Source organism: Colossoma macropomum, unplaced genomic scaffold, assembly GCF_904425465.1.
Source record: "Colossoma macropomum unplaced genomic scaffold, Colossoma_macropomum, whole genome shotgun sequence".
NCBI classification, from domain to species: Eukaryota; Metazoa; Chordata; class Actinopteri; order Characiformes; family Serrasalmidae; genus Colossoma; species Colossoma macropomum.
In genome coordinates, this window is record NW_023494791.1 from 39,544,193 (window position 1) to 39,570,824 (window position 26,632).

At 39.6% G+C, this 26,632-nt stretch overlaps 1 protein-coding gene across 2 annotated transcripts in view; it reads left to right on the forward strand.

Annotated features, from left to right (window-relative positions):
- macrod2 (mono-ADP ribosylhydrolase 2) overlaps nt 1-26,632 on the forward strand; it is a 1,059,267-nt gene that overhangs the window by 364,915 nt on the left and 667,720 nt on the right. For both annotated transcript variants that reach the window (XM_036575072.1, XM_036575073.1), the window contains exon 5: nt 22,779-22,895. In XM_036575072.1, the coding sequence (XP_036430965.1) occupies nt 22,779-22,895 (117 nt within the window). The remainder of the gene's footprint in view (nt 1-22,778; nt 22,896-26,632) is intronic.

Here is a 26,632-nt window from a genome sequence, read left to right on the forward strand (position 1 = left end):
CATAGGGTCCAAAGGTCTTAGACTTAAAATGCTTCTATTTTGCATTCTTCTCTAGTTTAATACAAACCTCTTCATTAAAAACCATATTATCAGTATCATAATCTGAGTGAAGAGTAGAATCTTTAAAATTTTAACTTAAATTTCAGAATTTCTTAGTGTTTGTCCTGTGTGCACTCAAGCTGGCACAGACTCTGATCACTAACAGTGACAAAAGCCTCTAATGAGTAGATCAGATCCACTTGAAAGCTGTCTGAGCATGAGCTTCAGGAGAAGGAATAAGATAAATAAATACAAATTCTGACCTTTTGTACAGAGGCCTTAATATGGTCAATGTCACAAATGTGCTTAAATTTGAGTAGTGACATAGGAATAGTGCAGAATTTTCAATATATCTTCTTCCTTTTACTTGTTGGAACTGTTCTTTGTTTCAAACCTTTCACAGTTCTAAAACGTTCTGTTGTTTATTTCCAGGATTAAGTTGAAACAATCCTAGATTTCCAGTGTGGTCTTAGACATTTAGACCCCGCTGTAGGTGTGGTGGGCATACTTTTTAGCCATGTGAACATGGTCTTTAGGGGAAAGGGGGAACTCTTGTATCAGTGGGCTCCGTTTGGAGATAAGATAACCTAGGTTTTCTTTCAAGGTGGCCTTGATGTTAATTCTGCGTCAGTTTTATCTGCTGTCTTAATTTTAAATGTTTATTCCCAGCCTAGTTTATGAGGTGGATTGTGAACTATACTGATATACAAGCAGGGGAACTGAAGTCATTTTTGTGTGCTGCCCTTGAAGCACTCTTATTTATAAGTATTAAAAGAAAACAAGGAGAGAACGAAAAGTAGTCTTGTTTTTTTTTTTCTTTATTATGGACGCACACCACTGGGAGCGAGGCTGATGTCTCAGTTGGACTCTCTGTATAAATAATTATTAATTATAAAAATAGACCTGGATAAACACTACATCTTGTAGTGATGAGACCTTCCAGGATGGGAATTAGAGAACCCTGAAATAGAGTGTTACATAATGAGTCACGGTGAAGACTCAGACAGGTACATGTTCTGAAATAAAAAAAGCAGTTTGTGACCTATAGTTGAAGGTTATATTTGACTGCTGTGCATGACCATCCATGACAGTTTAGTAGGGCAAGTCATTTATTGCTCTTATACTTTGTAATACAGGTTCTTCTTACATGATATTACGTCAAAGCTGTAAGATCTTTCAGGTGGAAATGTATTATGTTAGAAGTGTTTAATGTTACTTATTACAGTGATATGTAATAAGTAACATTAAACACTTCTAACACAATAATGTACTGTGTTTAAGCAGGTCTGATACTGTAAATGTGTTTTACAGTTTTATACAGCATTACAGTACAGGCAGATCATCCTGTATCACACACCTTATTGCATGGCTACTGTGATATTATTGTAACAATAGTGTAATAATACATGAAAACATCCAGTATTATCAGCTTTGCTATAAAACTAGGAACCAAAAGTAAATGTTTGATGTAGCAATGAACCATTGTCTTCACTGCAGTCTAGTTTTGATTGTTGGTTTTCCATGATTGACATGTTAGAAGAGCTGGCTGGGCTGCATTAATATAAGCACTGGGTATTTAGTTGAGTTTATGAACTTTCTTTTGCTTTGTTATCTCATTGTATAGCAGACTTTAATGTAGAAATGTTTGCTTTATATGTATTTTTTTCTTTGTAAGTATATGATTACCACTTCTACCAATGCTAATTTTTATTAGCTACGGGATCTACTCTCTATGGGATTTACAGGGGGCATGCAGTGCCAAGCTAACGGTGGTACATTTAGTTTCCCACACTGAGTTTAGTACATTGTAAGACAGGTTCAGTGCTCAAGCATATTAAGTAGCGAATCACTACTGTAGGAACAAAACTTCATATCTCCAAAATGAGAACTTTATAGGAAACAGAAAAACACACTGTACTTTTAATGTAAGTCAATGGAACCAGACTTTTTTCCAAGTAATTCTGGGTCATTTCTGTTGGTCCATTCATCATGAAATTTACACGCAATGCAAAGGACAACGGGTACTTGCAAATTATGTTAAAAATGGAGATACGAGGTTTTATTCTGACATCAGCAATATTTTTTATTTTGTATATTGCAGCTGTCCTGTAAATGTTTTACTTAATACTTCAACTTACAGCCTAACTTTGTGTATTTTAATGTATATTATCAGATGAGCCTGTTAATCTCTTAGCTTTTGAAAGAATAGCTGTTTGTAATTTTGAAAAACTGAAACAGTGGAGTTTTTCTTAGGCTTTTGTCATTTGACTGTTTAAAATGAATCTCAAATGTAAAAATGCAGTACAATATGCCATTAATGGAAACAAACATGACAGTATGAGAGCTGTATATATTAATTACAGTAACCGCCTGGCATAGTAGAGTACTAGTCTTACAGGACCATATGTGATCTCCAAATGAGGATGTCTTGGGACAGCCGTGAACATTTTGGGCTGAATGTGGGTGGGAATGTAGTCCTATTAGGGAGGGAAATAACTCAGAGTGGAATTTGGAAGTCAAACCCTATATGAAGGCTGAGTTCATGTTCTGGGAGTGATCATCAACATTGTCAGACTGGTGAAAAGCCTGCTGTTAGCCCAAGGATGTAATGTAAGCATACTCCATTTAAGCATAGATGTTTGTTGAAGGTGCAAAGATCACATTGCATGCGAAAAAAGATCACCACTTGCAAGAGGGAAAAAAGTTCCATTTTGCTAACAATAGCTTTTTGCCAGCTAGCTTGTTCTGTCAGTGTTATTGATCACGCCAGACAAAAGAGCGTTAGTGGTAGATTTTAGAGGGGCTTGTTTGTAGTGGATTTTACTGCAATCCAGCAAAAAAATTTAACAAGTCGTCCCCAGATGAGTATTCTTGTTATGAGATCATGTCTGACTAGTGAGGTGGCAGAGTGTTTGAGTAGTTTGAGCATGATAGCCTACTTTTAGATGCTCACTTTAAGTGAAGCACTTAGCTGATTTAAAGCTTAGTAGAAAAAAGATTGTATCAGTATCCGTATTTGCTGACATAAGGGGTATTGGAAAAGTGATGTCATGCCAGAATTAACTTTTCATTGGAGAATTCATTAAAGAACCATGTGGAAAACCCATGAAAAGTTTAAAGACTCCTCAAATGATGTAAATGTTCTATACTAGTTAAAGATTTTTCAAATTAAGAACGATTTGAGGAACTTCAAGTCGTTTAGAAGTGCAATGGCATGTTCTGGCTCACTTGTGAGCATTAAATTAAATGAAAAAAGAGCGATTCTTTCCTTTCTCTCAATGTAGCTTTGCAACAAACATTGATCTCTATGGTTCATGCTATAGTAACCTTCTCTAACTGAAGATAGAAGGCTAAAACAATGCTTAAAAATAAGAACTCCCTGGTGGTAACAGTCTTTCTAGCAATACTTTCAGCATTAGCTTTACGTATGGGTTATTAATAAATGTCATCTCATTTCTGAAGAGCTCTTGAATAATATGTCCCTCCACTCCTGCTGTTTTTACAGAGAATGTGATTAGCTAACATCGCAATCCTTTAGCACGGTGGAACAAGCGACAGGGGGATGTGTAATATCTGACATTTAGGGCTCTAAGAATGTCTGATTGGCACTTGATTAGGGCCTAATTCATGCCATTATCTCCTTGAGTGAAATTAGCTGGGTAGAAAATTGTGTGGGTAAATCAGAGGGGCTGGGAAACGAACGGGTTGGGGAGGAGTTGTTAGCTACCCCTCGGTGCACTTGTTGATCGGGGCACAGAACCTGGAATATCACTCGGAGGAGAAAATATGTGTACACCACAAACAGTAAGACCACTGGGATGGCGCTAGGTCTTTCCGAGGGATAAGGATGCTAGCAGCGTGCCGCCGCTAATCAGTTCATCCAGGCGAATTTAGTTTCTCAGTCCTTGTTTCTCACCCAGCCCACCCTAACCCACCCTTCCGTAGCCTTCCGTGCCAGCTGTTCCCCCAGGCCTGATCTCGAAAACCTCACCGGGGACGGAAAATAATTAGGGAGGGAGAAATTGTGCCTGACACCATTTTTTGAAAGGCAGAGTTGTTGTAATGAAAGCGGAGCAGAGATCCTTGGTATCAGAAGGGGAGCGGTGGAGGGGGGGAGGTGGTGGGGAGAAAGGACGAACGCGAGCGGAAAGAAGAAAAGAGAGGGTGAGAAAAGCCCGAGGAAGGTTCACACGGACTCTAGTGGCTAGTTGGAGCGCCTGCGGGGAGCTAGCGCCTATAGAGCACGCTCAGGTGCACACCATCCTTCCCAGTGCCAAGGTTACTCCACCGCTCACTTTGTCCAATTGGGGCACTGTCAGAGCTGCATGAGGAGAATGATGTGCTGTGAAAGATCTGCGAGTTCCCTGGAAGCGTCGCTCCTTCTTTCTTCCGTTCGTAAATCCCCCTACTATTCCTTTCCCTTCATTGTACTGTGCTTCAGCTTAGTTCTGCCTCCGCCTCTTTCTCCAGCGGACTTGGCCGTTTCTTTCCCCTCTTCCACCCAGAGATCGGAGTTGCTTTCATTAGAGCAGGGCCGTGAGGTGCCAAAGGAAGCTCCAACTAAGTCAAAATGAATAAATCCACTGTCCCACTTAGTGTGGCAATCCCGAGCAGCCGCAGGGAGGAGAGTAGACAGATGAGATACTAATGGTGATATTTCACCGGCGGCAAGTGAGAGTGTGAATGGTGGAGGTGGACAGCGAACCAAAGCTAAAGATGTGCTTTTGAAAGGGGCAGCATGTCTTCAGTGGGGGTGGAGTATGGCAGTGGGTAACGTTGCGGCTGGATTGCAGCACGGCATGCTTAAAGGCTTTTGAAACCTGAGAAGGGAGAGGACGGGCAGATTTCCTTAACTGCCTGGCCATTATTGTTTATGCTGCAGCATCAGCTTTAGGGGACTGGGCACATCTGCTCGTAACGGATGTTCTGCAAAAGTGCTGGTACTGTTATTATAGCCCGGTGGCTTTAAAATGAATTTATGGGACAAATACATTTGGCCTGGATCTCAGTCTCAACCACAGCTTGGATGCTGGCTTGTCAGTAGTTCCATTAATTGCTTGGCATAGCCAGCTGATGGAGTTTTTCAGGTAACTCAGCTAAGCTGAGGTCAACAGTAGCTGAATGAATAGACTTGTTTATGTGGTTTCTGGGACTGTATAATGTAATGTTAGCTTTAAAAATGGACATAAATCATGCATGAATTAATACTACTAGTCGTACTTTTGCCTGGCTGAGTTTCTACTACTGTTTGTACTTTTTGCGAAATTGCTACTACTGTTCATACATTTGGCCCAATCCCATTTCACCCCTGTGCCCCTACCACTTATCCCTTGGCCCGCCGTTGTGCATGTTCACGCCTAGAGGTAGAGTGTCCTGATTTTTGTTAAGATGGAAGGGCTGCATGGCCCTCCAAACAGTGGCTTTTCAGAGTCACACTCCAAGCAGACTGTTTTGAGAAAAATAGAAAAACCGGCAAGATGGCTGCATGAGCAACCAAAGAAACCCACAAATATGAATATTTTCTCCTTTAAAAATTACAGTAACCACTGCATTGTCTTAGTTTAATGTTGTTTCAATGTATTATGGTCCTTTTCTTCATAACAAGCATAAAAATTGCTAATGGTATTCTGATGTCTCGGTAGCTAGCTAGCTAAATCTTCTGTTCCACCTTCAGCCTTATGTCACCAAAGAATTAGGGGTGGGCGATAAAAATAATTACTGCATCCCCCGTCTTTGAAAGCATATGATGCTCTAAAGTTAGCTAAAGCCCAGCAGTGAGGTTGCTGAAATTTACCCTCCTCTGCTATCACAGCAGACTGGCAGGGTCGCCTACAGAGCACAGTAGTCCATTAATGGAGTAATGTTCTTTTTTATTTGAGGGTTGTCCCATGTAGTGGGGGAGTATTTCAACCACTAACACTTGTAACTTTGTTCCAAGGGGTAGGGGTAAAAATAAGAAATGGGGATTGGGCCTTGGCTGAGTTGCTACCAGTGTTTGTATTTTTTACTGTTAATGCTTTACCAAAAATAGGCCGTTTTCTAGATAACAGTATGTCACAGTGTCAGAAGCCATATAAGCAAGCTTAGTTTAGATTACTTACCAACTCAGTGGCAAGCATGTAGTTTGCGTGAACTCGCAATGTAAAAATTTCAGTTCTCAGGATCATTTTTTTCAGTTATTAGGTATATTAGCCTGTTAGCTCCATTGAAATCCTTAAGAACCAAGCTTTACACCAAACATGGCTTAGCTAATCGCTCTTGCTTTAATACTCTCATTTTAATACTGTCAATATTTGCTCTTTGTCCTCAGTCAGTTAAATGATTCAATGAATGTGCTACTTAAAGTGTAGCATACTTTACATACTCAAAAATTAATATTATACGTTTTTAAATGTGAAAGATGGCGTCATAAATAATCTAGCATTACTAAAACATGAATTTATACCAACAGCTGAGGCTGCTGGCATGTGAGCGTGGGCCCTGCTGAGAGCAGTTTTGTGACACATTCTCTTCTCGAAGGTGACAATAAACGCCACACTTAGCTAATGAGGATCAGGCATCGTCTGCATGAGATCACACTCGCGTCTTTAGCGTTGCAATCAGCGGGGAATTCCTTCTTAAATCCCTCTTAGATTAGAAAATAAATTGACAGCCCAGCTTGCATCTGGGTCACGCTTCTGCCACTGCAAAATGCTGGGACCTGCTTTCTGTGTTGTTAATTCATTTGTTATGAGCAGAAATCATTTAAGTCGCCAGGGAGAATTTGTTCGGGGGTGGGGTGCGGGAGGTGGCAAGGCCCATATTTTCACTCCTAGACTAATTCCAACCGCTGGCCAGTGTCGCTTTATTGATTCTCGCAAGCAGTTGCATTGTTTTGGCCGATGCATTGTTGCTTCATAGTGAAAGTGAGCTAACAGCTAACTGGATGCCCAGTCCCCTGGACTCATTACCTAGGCTGAATGGAGAAGGCTCTCTCAGCTTGGCTCTCTCATCTCCAAAACAGCTTTATCTGCATTCATCTCTGCATATACCTGCAGCGGGGAAAAGACCGAGGGGAGGGAGGCCTTGAGAGATTATGGTATTGAGCCGGCGGATGATTCCAGCATTAGCACCCAAACTGTTTTTCAGATTGCCTGTCTTGAGAGATCTATGGAATGCTAGCGCATTTTGATGCTTCCACTTAGAAACGGAGCTGCCACTCACCCTTGGTCTCTGTCGTGCCGCAAACCCAGCCCGCCTCTAGACAGGGCCCGTACAAATGGAAAGAAATTAAATCTGTGTCACTGTGATGTAAGGCCACAGCAATCGGCGACAACAATTCAGCATTCCGGTTGGCATTTCCTGGCATGGTGAGCCGAGCTTCCATGCTCCTTCCGTAGCTCATTACTCTCATCTCTGCTTGTGATAATCCTCAAACATGCATACTTTGAGGCTGGAGTTGCGAGTATGCTGAAGTTTACCATGTATTAGTATGGTTGTGGTTCAGAAGCAATTTAATATATCCCTATGGTGTATAGCCACAGCTTCAGAGCTGCAGTCAACCTTCAATCTTATTTTGAACTGCAGTTCGCTCTGGTACCAATAGCCTACGGTTGCATACTGCAGCCGTCATGTCTGATAACATGGATGGTCGTTTCACAGCTCCCCCTCTCCCTCTTCCTTTTGAATGATGTCACTGCTCTGCAGTTTTTGCTCATGATGCAAAACTCTTTTTGATGTGCTTACATTCATCATTCCCTGTATTAGAAACACTTACCTTAGGCTTTAACTCATTGGCCACTTTATGAGGTGCATCTACTTAAAAGTTGAACTATATAGGTGTACAGTTACAGATTATAGCCCATCTGTTGTCATGAATGTCTTGTCAGCCACCCTTTTCTCCAAACATTGGGCAGTTTCAGACCACAGACCACTGTTGACAGACTCATTAACACTTCGAGACCCACATGCACCTGCTCATTCCAATCAATAATAATAACCAAATTTTCATTGCTTTTATAAAATAAAAGACTGTAGCATCGTTTACTTACATTAACAAACAACTATGCACTCCCTATTGCATGCAATCAATATGTGGAAACAAAGCTGCAAAAAACAGCCCAATTTGAATGAAGGGTTTTTGTGATGTCAGGAAAACCGGCACATTTATTGCCTGTTATGTCTACAGCAGTTTAGGTTTGCCTGTTCACATTGAAGTCATGAGATGTGCATATATCTGTGTCAAAGGTCTATATGAGGTCTTTATTAAGGTCCATTCCAATACAATAGGCATTAATGCAGAGTTGCCCCCAATGCTGCTGCCTTTGCAGCTATACTACAAATCCAAAGGCTTTTACACAAGTGTTTTTGTAGTGTGTGGAGAAATTTGTGCTCATTCAGTCAAAAGAGCATTTGTGAGGTCAGGCACTGATGTTGGTCGAGAAGGCCTGGCTCACAATCCACATTCCGGTTCATCCCAAAGGTGTTCAGTGGGGCTAAGGTCAAGGCTCTGTGCAGACCACTGGAGTTCCTCCACACCAACCTTGTTAAACCATGTCTTTATGGTCCTCGCTTTGTACACAGTGGGACAGTCATGCTGGGCCAAAAGTGCTTTCTCCAAACTGTTGCCACAAAGTTGGAAGCATATAATTGTCTAAATTGCCCCAGACCATTATCCCTCCTCCACTATGCTTTAGTGTTTGCATTCCAGTAGGTAACTTCTCTTCCTGGGATCTGCTAAACTCAAGTTCATCCATCAGACTGCCAGATATGAACACGTTTCTATTGTTTGTATATGCAATTGCATATGCGAATGACTATTTTGGACTCCATGTCATCGTCTGTTGGTCATGCGTAGTACCTTGGTGCATATGGGCACTGATAGATAAAGCTGGTATTGTGGAACAGGAACCCATTGGGAAGAGGAAGAGGAGGAGGAGGAGGAGGAGGAAGAGGAAGGCCCTGCTCTTCAGCAGGCTTGCATCAGGTGTAGGAGGTTAGTGCTGCGCCCAGAGGCATTACTCCCTGCCCTCCTCCTCCTTGTCTGGGGAAAGTTCACCCAGCATCTGCTGGAGGTGAGCTGGAGCGCCTTAAGGCCCAAACCTGAGCTGCAGCCCTGGGACCCCTCTATCCTCCCCAATCCCCACCCCCATCGCCCTATTCCCTGAACATCCACCAGCAGACTGTAAACTCAGCCCTGTACACTAAAATGGAAAATAGAGACTCCGCCAGAGAAGTGCACATTCTCTTTGTTCTCGTCAGTCTGGGAAAGTGTGCGGTGCCGACTGACGTTAATAAATTCAGCAAGCATTGTTCAGTCTTTTGCAAGAACACGGAATTATTAAATTTGTATTAGAATTTCTGTTGTGTGCTTCAGGTCATAGATCAAAGTCCTGTATGATTTAACAGAAGCCGGCTCACATCGCATCATCTTTCTTTACCTCAATCGATGGGCTTTAAGCTGATAATTCATGTTCTAACGGTGTGGGATCCTTTCAAGCCTTCCACAAAAATGGCAACATAATCAACACGCTTGCTTTTCTCCACCCTGTACCGACTCCCTTGTTTACAGTTTCAGCCTAGGGCTGGATGAGAAGAAAAATCAAACATGCTGAAGCTTCTCCTGTCCAGGATGAAAGCTTTCAGTCCAGCACAAATATGGGCCTAGAATGTAATCAAATCACTGACATCTAATATCTTTGCTCCACACAGACACAACTGGATTGGATATGACAAACATCTGTTTGTATTAGAGACGGGAATGTAGTCTATCGTATAGAATGAAACTCTTGGCCCTTTATGACCCTAAAGTTTCTGAAATAATAAATGTGTGTCACTTTGTACCACTCTAGTATGCAATTGCTGCATGTTGCTACTCACAGGCTGTATAATTGAATTCTGACTTGAGTACTACGCCTTGTCTTGTGTCTTATCAAATGTGTGACATTTCAAAGCTGACATTAACAGTCTCATCTTCTTTGACAACATTGAGTCAATCTGCACCCAGTATTGTTTCCAAGTGCAAAACCGAGAAAAGATTAAAGATTCATTTGACTAGTTCTATCATCTTCTTTAAACCCTGCAAATTAGCGTTGCTAATAATTATCCAAAGTGCCTAAGAAGTGAAAAATTCTCACTGATTTCACTCATAGTCTCTTCTTATGAATCACATTTCCAACAAACGTTTGATCTACATATTTCTTTGAAACATTTCTGGGGAATTTTAAAGTAGTCTTAAAGTAGTCCTGTTTATGTGCATAAACTAGGCTCAATCAGGGTAAAAGGAGGAAGGTGGTATTGAGATTAACAGACTTGAGATTAAAAGAGGAGGTACAGTACTGTGCAAAGGTCAGAGACCACCCTTTATTTATTTAATTTCCAGTCTTTTCCATGCAAATTTCTGTCCATTAAGTACAAGTTATTCATTTTTCAGTGTCCGCAGGAACATAATTAACATAATATTACATACCTTCCATTCTTTCCAGGAGATTTGCCCATAGTTTATCAAAGAAATCTGTAGGAAAAGTTCAAAGTTCAGTCTTACAAGTTGCACTTTCTGCTTCTTACAATCAACTAATCTTAAACATATTCAGTGATGTTGAGGTCTGGACTCTGTTGTGGTCAGTCCATTGTGGTCAAACGAGCAGCTTCTTTGTTTGATTTTTCAGATCCGTAACAAGAGTTGAACTTCATTTTCTCCTCTCTCTCTAAGATGAAAGCTTTAAGAGAGTTGAGAGTTTTGGTGGTCTACCAGGTCTTGCATGGTTGTTAGGAGTCCCATTTTCTTTATATCCTTTAATCATATTTAAACACCGGAAATATGAAAATGAATAGCATACTTAATAGCTATTTTGACAGAAAGTTAAATGAAGGATGGTGTTTGGCTTGTGCATAGTACTATGGAAAATCAATGGTTTCCGATTGGCTGAGCTATGTTGGAAGCAGTTGTGAGGCACTTGATACAGACACACATCAAGTTCTGTGCTAATTCTTTGTGGAGAGTTATTACGTTGTTCGTCAACTTACTGTTAAAGAACTACATTGCTTTTTTTCATAAGTATTAAGGGTTAAAAAAATAATTATTTATTGAACATTGGTGTATTTTATCACAAACATGTTCTTTTACAGTCCCTTAAGTTCTAGGTATTTACCAGGTATATGTGAGGTACAAACTCCAAAGTTCTAGATCATTGTTTTGGGTAACATGATTTGTGAGTTTTAAAGCAGTTTAAAATTACACTGAGCAACAAGGTGGTATGTACAAACATGCATTAAACTTCAATGTAATTTCACACTTTGAAGCAGGAAAAAAAAATCAGAAACACTTCCAAGTGCCAGGTCAGTTACATGGCATAAAATGACTGCACAAAATACAAAGATTGTTTCCCTGAAGTAAATGGTAAGGACCCAGTAACAGTTTCATTTTGTTTATTGGTAAAAAATGCATATAAGACTATATACTTCGTGCACATGGCTTCTTATAGAACTACTTGGTACTTTTTCCCATAATTATTACACAGTGCTATAAAGTTTGTACCTCATAATTACCCAGTTAATACTTAGAACCTGTTGGGAAGCTTAGTACCCTTTAGTTAAACAGTGTTGGAACTTACCATCATGTTGCACAAAATAATTATCTAGCACTGTGGGTTTATACCTAGCACTTGTCTGGTTAATATCTAGAACTTAAAAGGCTGTAGAAGAAAGTTATACCATTTTACCATATTGTACTCAGCTGGCGTTCTGTAAAAGCGACAAGGCATTAGAGGTTGCAGCACAGTGATTATGCCATGGTTAAGGTGCTTTACTGCCTTATTGATTTAAATCTATTCCAGAAAAGCTTAAGGTTGTATGATTGGCACATTAGATTAGAGGAATGGAAGAAGCTTCTTCACAGTAGCAATCCTGAAAGAATAGCATTACAGTAATCGTCCATCTTCACACCATGACACATTTGAGTCAGGGGAATTTATGAGTCTTATGAGTCATACACTTTGTGGTGTGAGAAGAAACATTTGTCATATATCCGTTTCAGTATAGATTTCTATAACACTTCCCTCGAATATCAAATAACATGAAGCAGTGAAACAATCCACTTTTTTATTTGTAATATAAATAGGAACGGATATTGTGCAACAGGTGAAAGAGTGGAATGAACGGAATGATACATTTGAAAGTGAGAATAAGTATTGCAATCAATATGTATTACACAACCCAGTGGGCATATCTGATGATAAACAGCTTTCGAGTCCCAGTAGGTCACGTCAACATCATAACTGAACTTGATTAAATTTATTGAAGCAATGTGACTGTTTCTTAAAGTGCTAATTCAGTTCATTTCCTGACTTGAAATTAGTCTCTCTTAAGAATAATAGAACATTGTCATAGCCATGTCAGTCCTTTCATCACATCTGTCCCTTCTGAGTCAAATGTCTCATCAGAGCTATTGCCAGAAATGTGATCTGAGATGAAAATTTTAGTTTTGTGAAAACTACAGTACTGTACCAATGTCAGATACCACCCTTTATTTATTTACTTTCCGGTCAAAATACCAGTAAGTACAAGTTATTCATTTTTCAGGAGATATTTCTGAGGAGATAATCCGTATGTATAAGGAAGTAGAACGGAAAATAAGTGAAAAAATTGGAGTTTACAAAACTGAGTTCATATCTAAAAGATATGTAGAAAATGGAAGTCCTAACAACCATGCAAGACCTGGTAGACCAGCAAAATTGCCACCACCCAGAACAGGCCCCACTTTTGCTTCAGATCTGTAAAAATCCACAAATGTTTCTGTCCATCCTCAGCGCTATGAGTCTGAAAAGATGTGTAGCTGTCAAGAAGCTGTTAGTGAAAAAATAGAAAATAGAAATAGAAAAAAAAAGAAAATTTGCAAATCAAACAAAGAAGCTGCTGATTGTCTTAGAACGATGGACTGACCACCCCAGAATCCTGACCAAATCATTGTATGTGTTGGGATTGGGTTTGGGATTGCTTGGATCATGAAAACAAAATTCAACCAACTTCTAAGACTGAACTTGAAATGTTGAAAAATATTCCTGCATATTTATGTAAAATATAATATAGTTGAGTTCTAAAATATATATAGTTGAGTTCTGACACATAAAAAATGGATAACGTGTACTTACTGGTTGTGACTGATAACCGAATAAATGGATGTGCTCTCTGACTTTTGCACAGTACTGTATGTCTAGTAAATAGGTAGTATGTGTGGTTCAGTTTCTTGCCGTGGCAGAAGATTTTACCATTATTTTAGGCTGCTTTGGGAAAGATTCATAACACTACATTTTCTTAATTCACATTCAGGTTCCCTTTGAGACCCTGCCCCCCAAAATGTCTGTGCACAGGCCTGACATAGCCCATAGTCATTTGGACTATTTTGGGAAAGTTATTACATTATCATTCAATATTACATTATTACTCCCTAATTATATAATACATATGGGTTAGAACAATGTATTATTTTATCAGTATAGAAGTGAGCACAATGAAGTCAGGAAACGTTAATACATTATTCAGCATCTGTTAATTACATTGACAGGCAGTATTACATTTCCGACCTATTTAGGGGGAATTTATTACATAAATTAATTTATTTCATAAGTTAATAGTTTTTTTCAGGCAGCTATTACATTATTAGTTGCTACATATCTGTGCGTAATTAAGACTCAGTCAAAGAAAGTTAGAGAGATGAACACATCACATATGCTCTGACCTGCATTTAGCTGGATAATGGTGGGGTTTGACAGGTTGTAGACTCCTGGTGGGTGAAGAAGTGGAGACTATGTTTTGATCATGCACTGATTGGATGAGAACTCCCACATCTTATTTACCTTCCTGGTTCTGAGCCATAAATATGTCTGAGCTCCAGTCTTCAACCTGATGACTTCTTGGCCGATGGCTTATGGCTGGTGGCTTGATGGCTGTCATGGTTTATAATTACCTTCAGGACCATCAATCACTGTGTGAACTCCTAACCTGTTTCTGTAAATTGTAATCCAGCCTTCTGCTCATGACTCATAACTCCTTGCCTGCCATTTCTAACATGTAGTAGTCCAATAGATCTTTTTCTGGTAGACTTTCAATATTAGTCATTGGCTTATCTTTTGGATCTTTCCTCTATTTATCTCACTTGTAAACAAATACATTGGTATAATAATTCCACTATGCCCTGTCAACCAGTTGATTGGGTTCTCCTTATGAGTCCTGGATCTCAGTGGTTCTTCCTCATGCTCTTATGGAGTTTATCCTTTTGGTTCTGGGTCCTCTCAGTGGTTCTTCCTCATGCTCTTACGGAGTTTTTCCTTTTGGTTCTTGGTTCCTCTCAGTGGTTCTTCCTCTTACTCATAGAGAGTTTCTCCTTTTGAGTCTTGGTTTGTCTCAGTGGTTCTTCCTTATTCTCTTAGGGAACTTTTCTTTTTACGTTTTGGTTCCTCTCAGTGTTTTAATTCAGTGTAATCAAACTGAAAGAGTGCTCCATTCAGGAGAAAATGCTTGTCTCTGTGGACCATTTAGCTGCTGATAGCTCTTGCTTAGCATCTATTTTGGTAGCCCTTTTGGATGTCAGTGGGCTTTAACCTGAGGGATGTGCTGGTCAGTAGTGCTGGTGGTGCAGTAAGGATGCTCTTAGACAGCTTTTCCATTTGAGTGTTGGTTCCTTTCAGTGGATCCTCCTCATGTTCTTTTGTCTGCGACTGTCTCCCTCAGTGATGCTTATTAGGGGCCAAATAAGAACTTCTTGATCGCTCATTTGAGATAAAGTGTAAAAATCTGTTTAGATACCCTTTAATTGAATTGAAAGTCTTTGAGTCTTTGAATATGGAAGCCCTAAAAGGCCATACATTCACAAATTTTATTTACTCTGTTTTCCCATGGAAATGATTCATCATTATTATTTGCTTTCTCCAGATCTCAACTTCTACATGTCATTACCACAACATAGCAAATGTCGTTTTCTCAAAAGAACAGTATCCAGTATTTTCTGGAGATCTCGGGAAAACAAAATTAGTTTGCTCACAAAATCAAAGCCATTACCCTGTGGAATGAGACCATCATGCTTAAACACATGAATGGCCTGATCATGGTTCATCCTCAGAAGTCTCACATTTTTCCCTTGCTGAGGTCTACAGCAGTGAATGTGAATCTCACGGCTTTACACTCAACACAGTTTGCTTCACAGAAGGCTGGAACGCTGCAAAGTGTTATCACAGCAAGCATGGAGCGCAGGTACTGACCAGCACAGCCCCTCAGGTTAAAGCCCACTGACATCTAAAAGAGCTACCAGACAGATGCTAAGAAAGAGCTATCGGCAGCTAAATGGTCCTCAGTGACAAGCATTTTCTCCCGAATAGAGCACTAATTCAGTTTGATTACACTGAATTAAAACCATGGGAACAATATGCAGTGTATAAAGTGTGTAGATTTCTGATCATTTGAAATTATTGAAAATATTGTTTGATATGTCAGTTTTTAGCAAAAAACTGCTGACTTCAATTTTTGACCATTTAATTAGTCTTCCTGTCCAGTTTTGCAAGATCTTAAATGAATTGTTCTCTTGAATGAAACTCTAGAGAAAATGATTGCTATCTCAGGAAAACAATATGATCATAACACAAATAAATTGATATCCTAAGAAAAAAATGAAATTACCTCATCATGGGAAACGGGGTAAATTATGTGTGTGAATCTGTGAGCTTTACTTGGCGTACAGTACTGTGCAGAAGTCTTATGCCACCTGAGAACATTTTTTAAACTATCTGTGTGGAAAACAGTATCATAACAAAATACAGATAAACATAGATGCAGTAAATTGTTATTTGTCTGTTGTTGGGTTAGATTTAACATTTCCAGACTTCTGCTTTGTATTTGTATTTATCATCCAGTATCTCATCTGGCTAATCAATATTTCATTAAGTTATGCTTCATTAAGTTAAATCAGGTCTGCTGCTTGTGGAAGTTAATAAATCCATGAAATAACTGGGCTGCATCAATGAGAACAAGAGCCGAACCTGTGTTCTTCAAAGCAGTTTACTATCAAAAACAATAAAGATATTGTTGTTTTATTGTGTTGATGTTAATTAGTATTTGTCAGTATGTTATATAGTGTTTTTACAAGGTAACATGTACTTACTGCCCAAATAAATGCCTTTAAACCATTTTCTCAGGTGGCCTAAGACTTATTAATAGTCTACTGTAGTGTGAAAGGTATGATGCTAGCCTGTGAATTTTGCTAGGATTGTAAGTGCAAATGCAAAAGTCTGAGACTTTCATTTAATTTCATTGCAAAATGTGTATTAAGAGTTGCTCATTTTTAAATACAATTTCAAATTTCAGTATTTACTGTGTCCCCACTTTGCCTTTATTACAGCTTCCATTCTTTTGAAGAGACTTGTGTTCAGTTTTATTTTAAATCTGCAGCAATATTTTTGCACTCCTCCACAGTTCAGTTGTAGAAGTTGGTTGCTTTTTCTGCTTCTCACAATCCAAGTAATCCCAAACACATTCAATAATGCTGGACTCTGGGGTGGCCAGTCCATAGTTCTGACAAGTGGTGTTTATCTGATGGTCACATTTTTGGTGGTCTACTTGCTCTTGCATGGTTCTTAGAAGTCCCATATTCTCTGTGTCTTTGCATAGTTTTTTTTTTTTTTGGAAACTGTTTTTTTCCACATATTTTCCTTTGACTTACCCTTTCTTTATGCAAGTGGATTATCCTACATATAATCTCATCAGAAATATCTCCTGAGAAATGAATAACTTGTACTGTAGGCACATGATGCTCTACTGTGCTTCAAGATAATGTTAAATCACAAATATGCTAAGTGTGTAGCATGACATTGTAGCATACTTGAATGAGCCTGTTTGAGAGAACCCCATTATATACCTCACAGTTCGGCAATAACCTGAATGGCTAATATAACGTTGATTGCCCTGATTTCCCATGCAGCAAACATGCCCACTTCTACCTTAAAGCCAATTACTCAGTGACTAAGTGGCTTCGGCAAATGCTTGTCATATGCTAATTTAAGCGCTATGAAGCTGAATATCTAAATGGCTAAAGCGTCTTGTAAATATGCAAAAGGTCTGAAGTTGATTTTAAATGTGGCATTTGCATCTGGAGTCTCTTCTTGTGGTTTCTCAGCAGGAAGACGAAAGAAGGTGCCAGTAAAGCAGACCATCATTAGACTGAAGAAAAACAAAAACAACAAATCAGAGACAGAGACAAAATTTTAGATGTACAAAAAAGTGGTTAAGGCTCCTTAAAAGAAAGCAAACTTCTTCAGTTTAAGTTCTTAGTCATCTCTTCATTTCAGATCTATTGCAGTTTACTACAGAGCCAAGAAAATACATATACACTCTCCAAACACTTTACCAGTGCTTTACTAATACTAGTTAGGGTCTCTCTTTGTTCTCAAAGATTCTTCGTGGCATGGTTTCTACAAGCCACAAGGTCAGCAACAATACTCAAATAGGCTGTGGCATTCAAGCAAAGATTGATGGGTGTTAACACACTCAAAATGTGCCAAGAAAACATTTCCCATACCATTACACCACCTCCACTAGCCTGGACTGTTGACATAAGGCAGGATGGGAGTAAGGATTCATGCTGCTGTTGCTAAATTCTGACCCTACCATCTGTGTCCCTCAGCAGAAATCGAGATTCATCAGACCAGGCTGTGTTTTTAATTCAGCTTCTAGTTTTGACGAGCCTATGCCCACTGCAGCCTAAACTGTCTGTTCTTGGCTGACAGAAGCAGAACCCAGTGTGGTCTTCTGCTGTTGTAGCCCATCCACCTCAAGGTTCGGCATTCTGGGATGCTTTTCTGCTTACCTTAATTGTATAGAGTGGTTATCTGAGTGACCGTAGCCTTCCTGTCAGCTTGAACCAGTCTGGCCATTCTCTGTTGACCATTCTTATCAACAAATCATTGCCATCCACAAAACTGACGCTCACTGGATGTTTTTTTTTTTTGCTCCATTCTGAGGAAACTTTAGCGACTGTTACGCATGAAAATCTTGTCTGGCACTAAAAGTCTCTGAGATCACATTTTTCCTCTGAATTTTTCATCTGAATATTACTTGAATCTGCTGGCCTGTATCTGCATAATTTTATGCACTGCACTGCTGCCACATGATTGGCTGATTAAGTAATTGCATGAATGAGTAGGTGTACACGTATATATAAAGTGCTCAGTGAGTGTATGTGTAAATGAGTGACAAAAGAAAAAGACCTGAATAAATGAGTAGAGAAGCATAATGAATGCAGATGCTTACAGACAAGCATACCGTGTAGATACAACTAAACAATTATAGTCAGATGAGTCATCCTTCACCATGTGGGTGAGCACATGTATCGTGTGCACCAAGAGAACAGTACAGACCTGTATGCTTGACCCCTGTAGTGAGGGGGTCTGGTGGCTCTGTGATGTTGGGGCATTTTGCTGGCATGATTTGGGTCCTCTTGTCCCCTTACAGGGAAGGGTCGCTGCTAATCAATACGGAGTTATTCTGACTGTCTGTCCTGGTGGGGTTGTCTCTTACAGGGTAACTAAGGGCATGAGGTGTCCCTGAATGGTTTTATGAGTATGAAAACATTGTACGTCACATATTATGGTCTTTACCATATCTCATATGACTTTAGACAGAACTCTCTATCACCATAATCATCCGACTAAGGGGATTTTTTGGAGGAATGGTGTTCCATCCCTCCAGCTCAGTTCCAGAAACTTGTGGAATCTATGCACGGAAGCTATTCAGGTGGCTTGTGGTGGCCTAACACTACACTAAACCATATTATATGTGATATAGTGTCATATACAGTGATAAATAGGCTAGATGTATATCACTTACTTTTATATGTATATTTTCACTTCAATGCATATGGCTACTTTAAAAAGGATAGCAGATTATGGCATTTTTATCTGGTTTTCCATTTTCTCTGCATTTTGGGCCTTTGTGACTGCTGAAGGGGTTTCAAAGGATGTAATCTCGCAAGACTTAGCCATACCTCACAGTATCTATCTGCTCAAATGAGCACTACACACAGGATTTCTTGCTATACTACAACCTAAACAGTGGATAAGAAAAGCAAACTTAACAATGGTTGCTTTTAGTGTAAAATTCTGCCATGAGGCTCAAAGGACAGAAGTATCATTTTATGTTATCTCTTTGCTGGTGAATGCAAATACACAGAAGTACAACATCTTTTGCTTACTTGAGAGTTCCCTGTACGGTGTTTCTCAAACCGGTCCTCGGGGTCCACCAGACAGACATTTACTCTCACTAGTCTGGTAGTGGGAAAACTGTTTTAAGCAATGCACAAAGCAGTTTATTGCACTGTATCACTAAGTTATATCAGTTAATAAATGAAAATGAAATGTGTATATGTATATATATATATGTATATATATATATATATATATATATATATATATATATATATACATATATATACATACATACATACATACATATATATATATTGATAAGTGGTGTATATATATATATATATATATATATATATATATATATATATATATATATATACATATATATTTATATATATACACACCACTTATCAACAATGGCTATGACATAAATAATTCATATTTTTTTCTTTCCAAGTTGTATGCATAAGTGCTCTGTGTATTGATCCATGATGTGAAACTCCAGTTCTGGTTTACTTCAGTTACACACACAGCACTGAGCTCCCTGTGAGCCACACATTGTATAATCACTGCCACACAGGGAAAACAGCAGCATTCTTCATTTTTCATTATAGTTCAATATTTAGTCATTGTGAGGTCTCTTCATACTATCAAACTGCTTTTGATGTTGAACAAACACTCTGAACAGTCATTGCTACTCAAAATGACATATACATAATAAATAAGAAATATTCTGCACTATTTCTAGGTCACTACTCATTTTAAGCTAATTAATTAATTTGTGACTGATCATTTTAACGCCTTTGTACAAAAAGGTTAGATTTCTTTTTCTTCTTATCTCTTCCATTTAAGCACATGTTCAGACGGCTCTTAGGTGGACTTGATCTACTCATCAGAGGCTTTTGCACAAACCCTGTGGAGTCACAAACTTGGTGGAGATAACAAATACTATGAATGTCTGAAATTCATTTTAAAATTTCAGAGATTTTACATTTCGCTCAAACTGTTATGCTGATTATATAATGTGTAATGAAAACCTTTTGCATTAACTAGTGGTCTAGACTTTGGATCCCACTATATATGTTATATGCAAAGGTATAAACACCACTGGTAAAATGACATGTTTTGTTTATATTCCATGTGAAAATATGTTAACACACCCTCCACAGGGAATAAATTGTAGTGCACAATTTCTGTTTATTTGCTGAGGTTAACATATTGGAGTAAAAACAAAACATAAAATATAAAATGTTCCACAGCTTTTGCTCAGACCACATTTCGTGTTCAGTTTTTCTCAATATTTTAACATAAAGCAAATAAACAGTAATTGTGCAGTGAATGTTAAAGTAGTTCATGTAACGGTATTTCTGTTAGGCCTTAGTTAATTGAAAAGTACAAGTAACAGCAAGAAGATTGACATTTCAAAGGAAGTCAAGGTGTCCTCAAAATTTTGATGGACAATATATATATAGTGAACACTATAGCACTTAAGACAGCTTGTATATAAGCTTTGTATAAGCTTTACTTTGCACTGAAGGCTTCTTATGCTATAATTGTCAGCCTGTCAAAAGAACTGATTCCCTCTTAGCACAAGCTCTGTCAGTGTCAGATTCTCCGCTTTCTCAAAAGCCATCAGAATCTTTATCTGTCGACTCGCTGTCCTTCAGTCCATTAAAGATGATTGATCATGGCAGGCGAATCTCCCTTCCAGCTGGTGTCATCTTCGCATTCTTGTAAAATTGTGAGGAACTTGAAAAATTATCTAGTCACTGTCAACTTCAGTGGAGTTTTTGATGAGAAAGAGGGGTGAAAAAAACCGAGAAAATCCTTCTCCCGGCTTGAAAAGAAACAACCTCTGTCCGTGACGAGGCAGCTGCTAATTGGAGTAGTTTGTTTGTTTTCAAGTACTTCCAAAGGCTGCTCACACTCATTTGCCAAGTCACTGCCCGATGAATGAGGGCGGGGAAAACGTAGTGGAACATGAAATTTCAGTCCTCTTCAGTCTGCCTCAGTTCTGTACCAGCAAGCCTGTCTGTTTGGGTTATTTGATGTCATCTGATAGTGTCATTACACTGACGATTCCCATTTGCTTTCATCACACTCTGCTGGCCTCTATGTAGGCTGGATCCGCGATAACGGCTAAAAGTGTGTGTTTGTTCGAATTTGGCCGAGGCCTTCAAGTGGGAAAAACCTATTAGGGTTCTGGCAACTGGTAAAAGATGCTCGCTGTGTGTCGACACCTTTCGAGGTTGTGTAATTGTTTCTTTGTGGTCCTTTCAAGCCAGCAGCTTTAGTCAAACTTTGTCTAAGTCTGAGGCTTCCTGTGGTTTGCCCAGGTGAAATGAAAAACCTCAGGAGGTGGGGTTGAGGGGGAGCGGAGCAATGGCAGCGCCAAGACAGGAAGCAAAAATGTTCTCCGCATGAGCTCCTTTTAAGAAGAACAGAGTGGCTGTGCAGATCCATAAATCAGCAGGGGCTGGGAGCTTTGAAGATTCAAAGTTAGAACACAGAGAGAAGGAGAAAGAGGAGGAGGCTTTCTAAACTGATGTATTCTAATGTATTATTTGTTTTGTTGTACAGTATTCTGTAGCGCAGCATTATATCCCTCACCCTCATCCGTTTCACAGGAGTCAGGATTTTTCATATTCTAGTTCCTCGTAGTTCTCTCACAACAATATCCAGCATGCATCGCACAAATTTGTCATATTACCTTTGAGAATTTTATGGCGTCACTCAATCCTGACACAGCCTAATCACTAATCTACAGGTTATTAAACTAAGCCAACATTAGTGTCATTCTTACCTCAACTATCAAAAAAATCATGAAGAAAACAGAAAGTTCTACATCTATTCAGCACAAAATGGATTTCAGAGACATGTTTTGTACCCTTTCAGCCAGAGAAAAGAAGCCAGACTGAAGTAATGTGTCTAGGTAAACAGATGCCTTGCTAACTTTAGTTTTTAGCTTGTTGTCCTCCTCATCTGATTTGATTGAGTTGTTTGAGTAGTCCATTCTGTTCTTATCCTTACAATCTTTCTTTCTTTTGCTTTCACCAGCTAATGAAAACAAGCAAAAAAAAACAGTTTCAGAAGAGTCTGCTCCCAAATATCTGCCCCAAAGTAATTTTTCCCCAAAGTAAAAAGTTCCTCCCACTTAAGAAAATTCTTCTTCGTATCTATAAAACAGAAAATTTCGCTGTAAAGCAGTGGTCACTAACCTTCCTCCTGGAAATCCACCTTCCTTTTAGTTGTCACTTTTAGTTGTATCCTGCACACAATGTGCTGCCCACTCCCTAGAAAGGCAGATCTTCAGGGCCACGATTGGTGACTGCTGCAACACATGTAGCAATGATCATTTTCCATTTTGGCCCCTTTTCAACCCTGTAGCGTTAATGGATCTGTTAATGGGCCCAGAGTTACGTTGCTCCATCCTATAACTTAATGATAACTTGATAATGTTGCAATGTTTTCCATTCAGTTAATGAATAAAAGGCCTTAAGATGTAGCAGGTTAAGTCACCTAGTTCACTGCCAAATTGAACCTTCTCAAATAACTGTTTTCCTTCTTTCACAGTGGACGGCTGCATACACCGAGCAGCGGGACATTTCTTGTACGAAGAGTGCCACTCACTAAACGGCTGTGACACAGGCAAAGCCAAGATCACCTGTGGCTACGACCTGCCTGCCAAATGTAAGTACCCACCTGTCAACCTTATTTACTCCAGGAAACAGCACCACTGTAAGCCACGGCCAAGTAGCCGTCAAGGCCCCTCCTTACTCCATATGCTGTGTCACCTTGCTGAGCCGTTCGGATCAAGATGATTGCGGCTGATTGTCCAGAAACGGTTTGTTATCAGATTAATTAATGACTCTTCAAGCCTGTAACATCTGAATCAGAGTTTTTTTTTCCTCTGCATTGTGATGCTTTTCGAGTGAGCGCGCTTGATTAATGGAGTCGTATTATTAGGAGGATGATTATTATGATGGCTTGCTGTTGTGTGACTGGCTGAAGGGGCCATCTGTACTCAAACAAAGACATTAAGGGAACTATTAGCTTGTAATTTGATTGATATTTCATCCTTGATTTATTCCATTAGCTAATGGCGTTCTCTAGCGCTCCTGAGTGATGAGGACTGTCACTCTGGTAATGGTGGAAGGAGGGCACAACATGGTTGCATTGTTTGGTTTTAGGGTGTACCAGAACCATGAATGGGGCAGGGACTGACACAAAGTATGGAAGTGAAGATGTGTTGGACGAGTTGTCGTAACAAATCTTGTGAAACCTGCCACCCATTGCTTTTTCGGCCTTTTTGCTTGCGTTGTTTGGTCTTGGAGTGTATTGAGACCTTTGGTGAGGCATGGACTTGATCTTGTGACGTGAACATCTGGGGACAACCATGAGAAATTTTGGGATAAATGTGGAAGAGGATAGGATCATTCAGATGGGAAAAAACAGTGAAATTTTTAAACCAATCCAAAGTCTTGAGAATGCAGACCTCAAAGTAGGGGTCAATGTCGCGCTTGTCAGCACTGTCCAACAGATAACATGCTTGTTAATAACCCTTGGAAGTAAAATATGAACCTGCTCTATCATTAGGGACAGTAATGGACATATAAACAAGACCACTATGTTTTGTGTTTTAACCCCTTACCAAGCCGTGGGTTGCCAGCAGGCCCAGAGTTTTATAACACAGTTCTCAGCCACTGTGAAATGGTACGCTCATTTTTTAGTTCCTAGATTATTGTTCCTACTAGAGATGGAACAACGGCAGCATTGCTTTCGTTATTGTGTGAAAATAATCACACAAACAATTTCTCACCACGATTTTTATTTTTAGCAGGAATGCATCTGATTTGTACTTGACGTTAGTGAAACTATGGCAACCATAAGTCCACTCCGCTCCAGCAACAGTTATGCCCACCTCCAAAGTTTTAGAGCTTGTCTTAGAACAGTCTAAGTAATCCCGAACACATTGAATGATGTCGAGGTCTGAGGTAGTCGCTGGCTTTTGTACAGTGCTATGAATTTAACTGTGTTGCTAAAACATTCATTTTCAAGAATACATCTTAGCTAACAGTAGTGTTTTGCTAATTAGCTTGTTTTACTTGTGTTATCTAGTACTAACTAAGTGTTAAAAGAGCAAGGAATTTGGGAGCAGGTTTAGAGGGGACGTGGCCATATTAGCGTCACATTTCACCACAGTCCAGCACCAAAAGCTTAACAAGTTGTCCCCAGGTGTTATCATTACAATACCATGTCTTGCCCCACGAGGCTCGTCATGGCCGAACATGTGAGGACGTGTCAGCCTTATTGTCTTGACTTGGGAATCTACTGCTCTTATCACGTTGTGCTCTTTTTGATTACGGACGTTGTGAAGTTATGCGGTACATAAATCTGAGATTTTCTTGCTTCAGTGTTAGCGGCAGACCAAATAAGGATCTCTGGCAAATTCCCCGTTGTCTTTTGGTCTTTCATTAGTGAGTCACAGCAATTGAATCGGATGTAACATTAGCCAGAAACCTGGAGGCGATCCTTCAGTCGGCGATACATCAGCTTTTGGTTTTTATAGACAAATCAAGATCTCTATGTGTCTGTGTGATGTCTTTCATTAGCCGATACTGCACGTCCTCAGCAAAAGCAAGTTCCCAGATTGTTCTCCGAAGCCCTAAGGAGCTTCATCTGGCCTTCCAAGAAAAGCTGTTTTTGTTTTACTCTTCCCACCATCATTGTTCTCCGTTATTGCTTTCATTGCTGGTAAACCATCATTCTTGAAATCTTGCTGCCAGAAGTAGCTTTGTTCTCTCTCTCTCACTCAGTCTGTCGCTCTCTCTCTTTTGTATTAAGCATTTACTCTCTGCGGTGACTAATTCCATCCTACACAGCCATGCTGAGGCTGTCTGTGCCTTTTTTTCTCCATCCAAGTAAGCATGTTACACAAGGCAGTATGGACAATTACAGCGCTCTGGTTGCATTGCGATCGAACCATTTATAGGATTGTTTATGATACATGATTAAGAACACCAGATTATAGGTGGGATTGATTTAATTCAGTCTTTGGATGTGTTTCAGTGTAATGTCACTGTATATTTGTAGCTCTTTCATCTGGTATGTTTGAGCCCTGAAGATTGACTGAGACCCATGATTATATGGCCATAATTATAAACCATAGTCAGAGTTCTGATAATCATAAATGTAAACAGATTCTATAAGTTCTTTGGCTACACTTTATTTGAAAGCTGCCTACTGAGGGACTGCATAACACATGCATAAATAGCTGTGCTACTTTGCTACTATCTATCTATGGATTAGGTATAATACAAGTCTTTATTTTTACATGTATTTTCCTGGTGGCAGTTGAAGGTCAGCATCCATCAGAGCCACAGTGAAGCTAATGAACAATTAGGTTGGTTTCACACATACTACTTCTGCATTGACACACCAGTGTGACTACTACAGCTTGCATGCACTGGCCTTTCACACACACTGTGTTAGCATTGCGGAGCGGTACAGCTGGCTTACTTTATTTAATAAAAACATAATTCATAAAAAGGAGTGTTTACCCTCTGCAGTTTTCTGACTTTTGATTGGGAAATTATTTCAGGCCTGTAGATCTACTGGAAAACTTGATCTACATGCGATGGTTGACTAGCATTTTGTTTGATAACTGCCTTGTTTTTTCATGTTTAATGTAATTATTATTGGTTTTCATAGATTATTCCTCTGTGTGTTGCTGCATGGTGCTGGAGCACCATGTCTGGAACGTAAAGCTCTACTGCTTGTGCAGGCTACATACACACTCTGAGCTGTTTACATGGGCAGTGAAATGCAAAGCAAGATACTCTCACATTTTTAGAGACAGAATGGGTTGCTGCTTAAGTCAAACACAATACAGTTAAGTTATAACAGCTTTATGGCCACTATACTATACACTATATGGCCAAAAGTGTGTTGACTCCTGACCATCACACCTATATGAGCTTGTGGGACATCCCATTCCAAAAATATGGGCATTCATATGGAGTTGGCTGCTACTACAACAGCCTCCACTCTGCTGGGAAGGCTTTCCTAAATTTTGCAGTGTGTCTGTGGGAATATGCATTCATTCATTTAAAAAGGATTTGTGAGGTCAGGCACTGATGTTGGATGTGGAGGCCTGGCTCACAATCAATGTTCCAATTTATCCCAAAGGTGTTCAGTGGGGTTGATGTCAGGGATCTTTGCAGGCTACTTTAGTTTCCTCCCCACCGGACTCATGCAACCGTGTCTTTGTGCACAAGCCTTCAGTCATGCTGGAATGGAGAAAGGCCTTCCCCAAACTGTAGTCACAAAGTTGGAAGCATATAATTGTCGAAAATGTCATTGCATGCTGTAACATTAACATCGCCCTCACAAAAACAGCCCTGGACCATTATTGTCCCTCCTCTTCT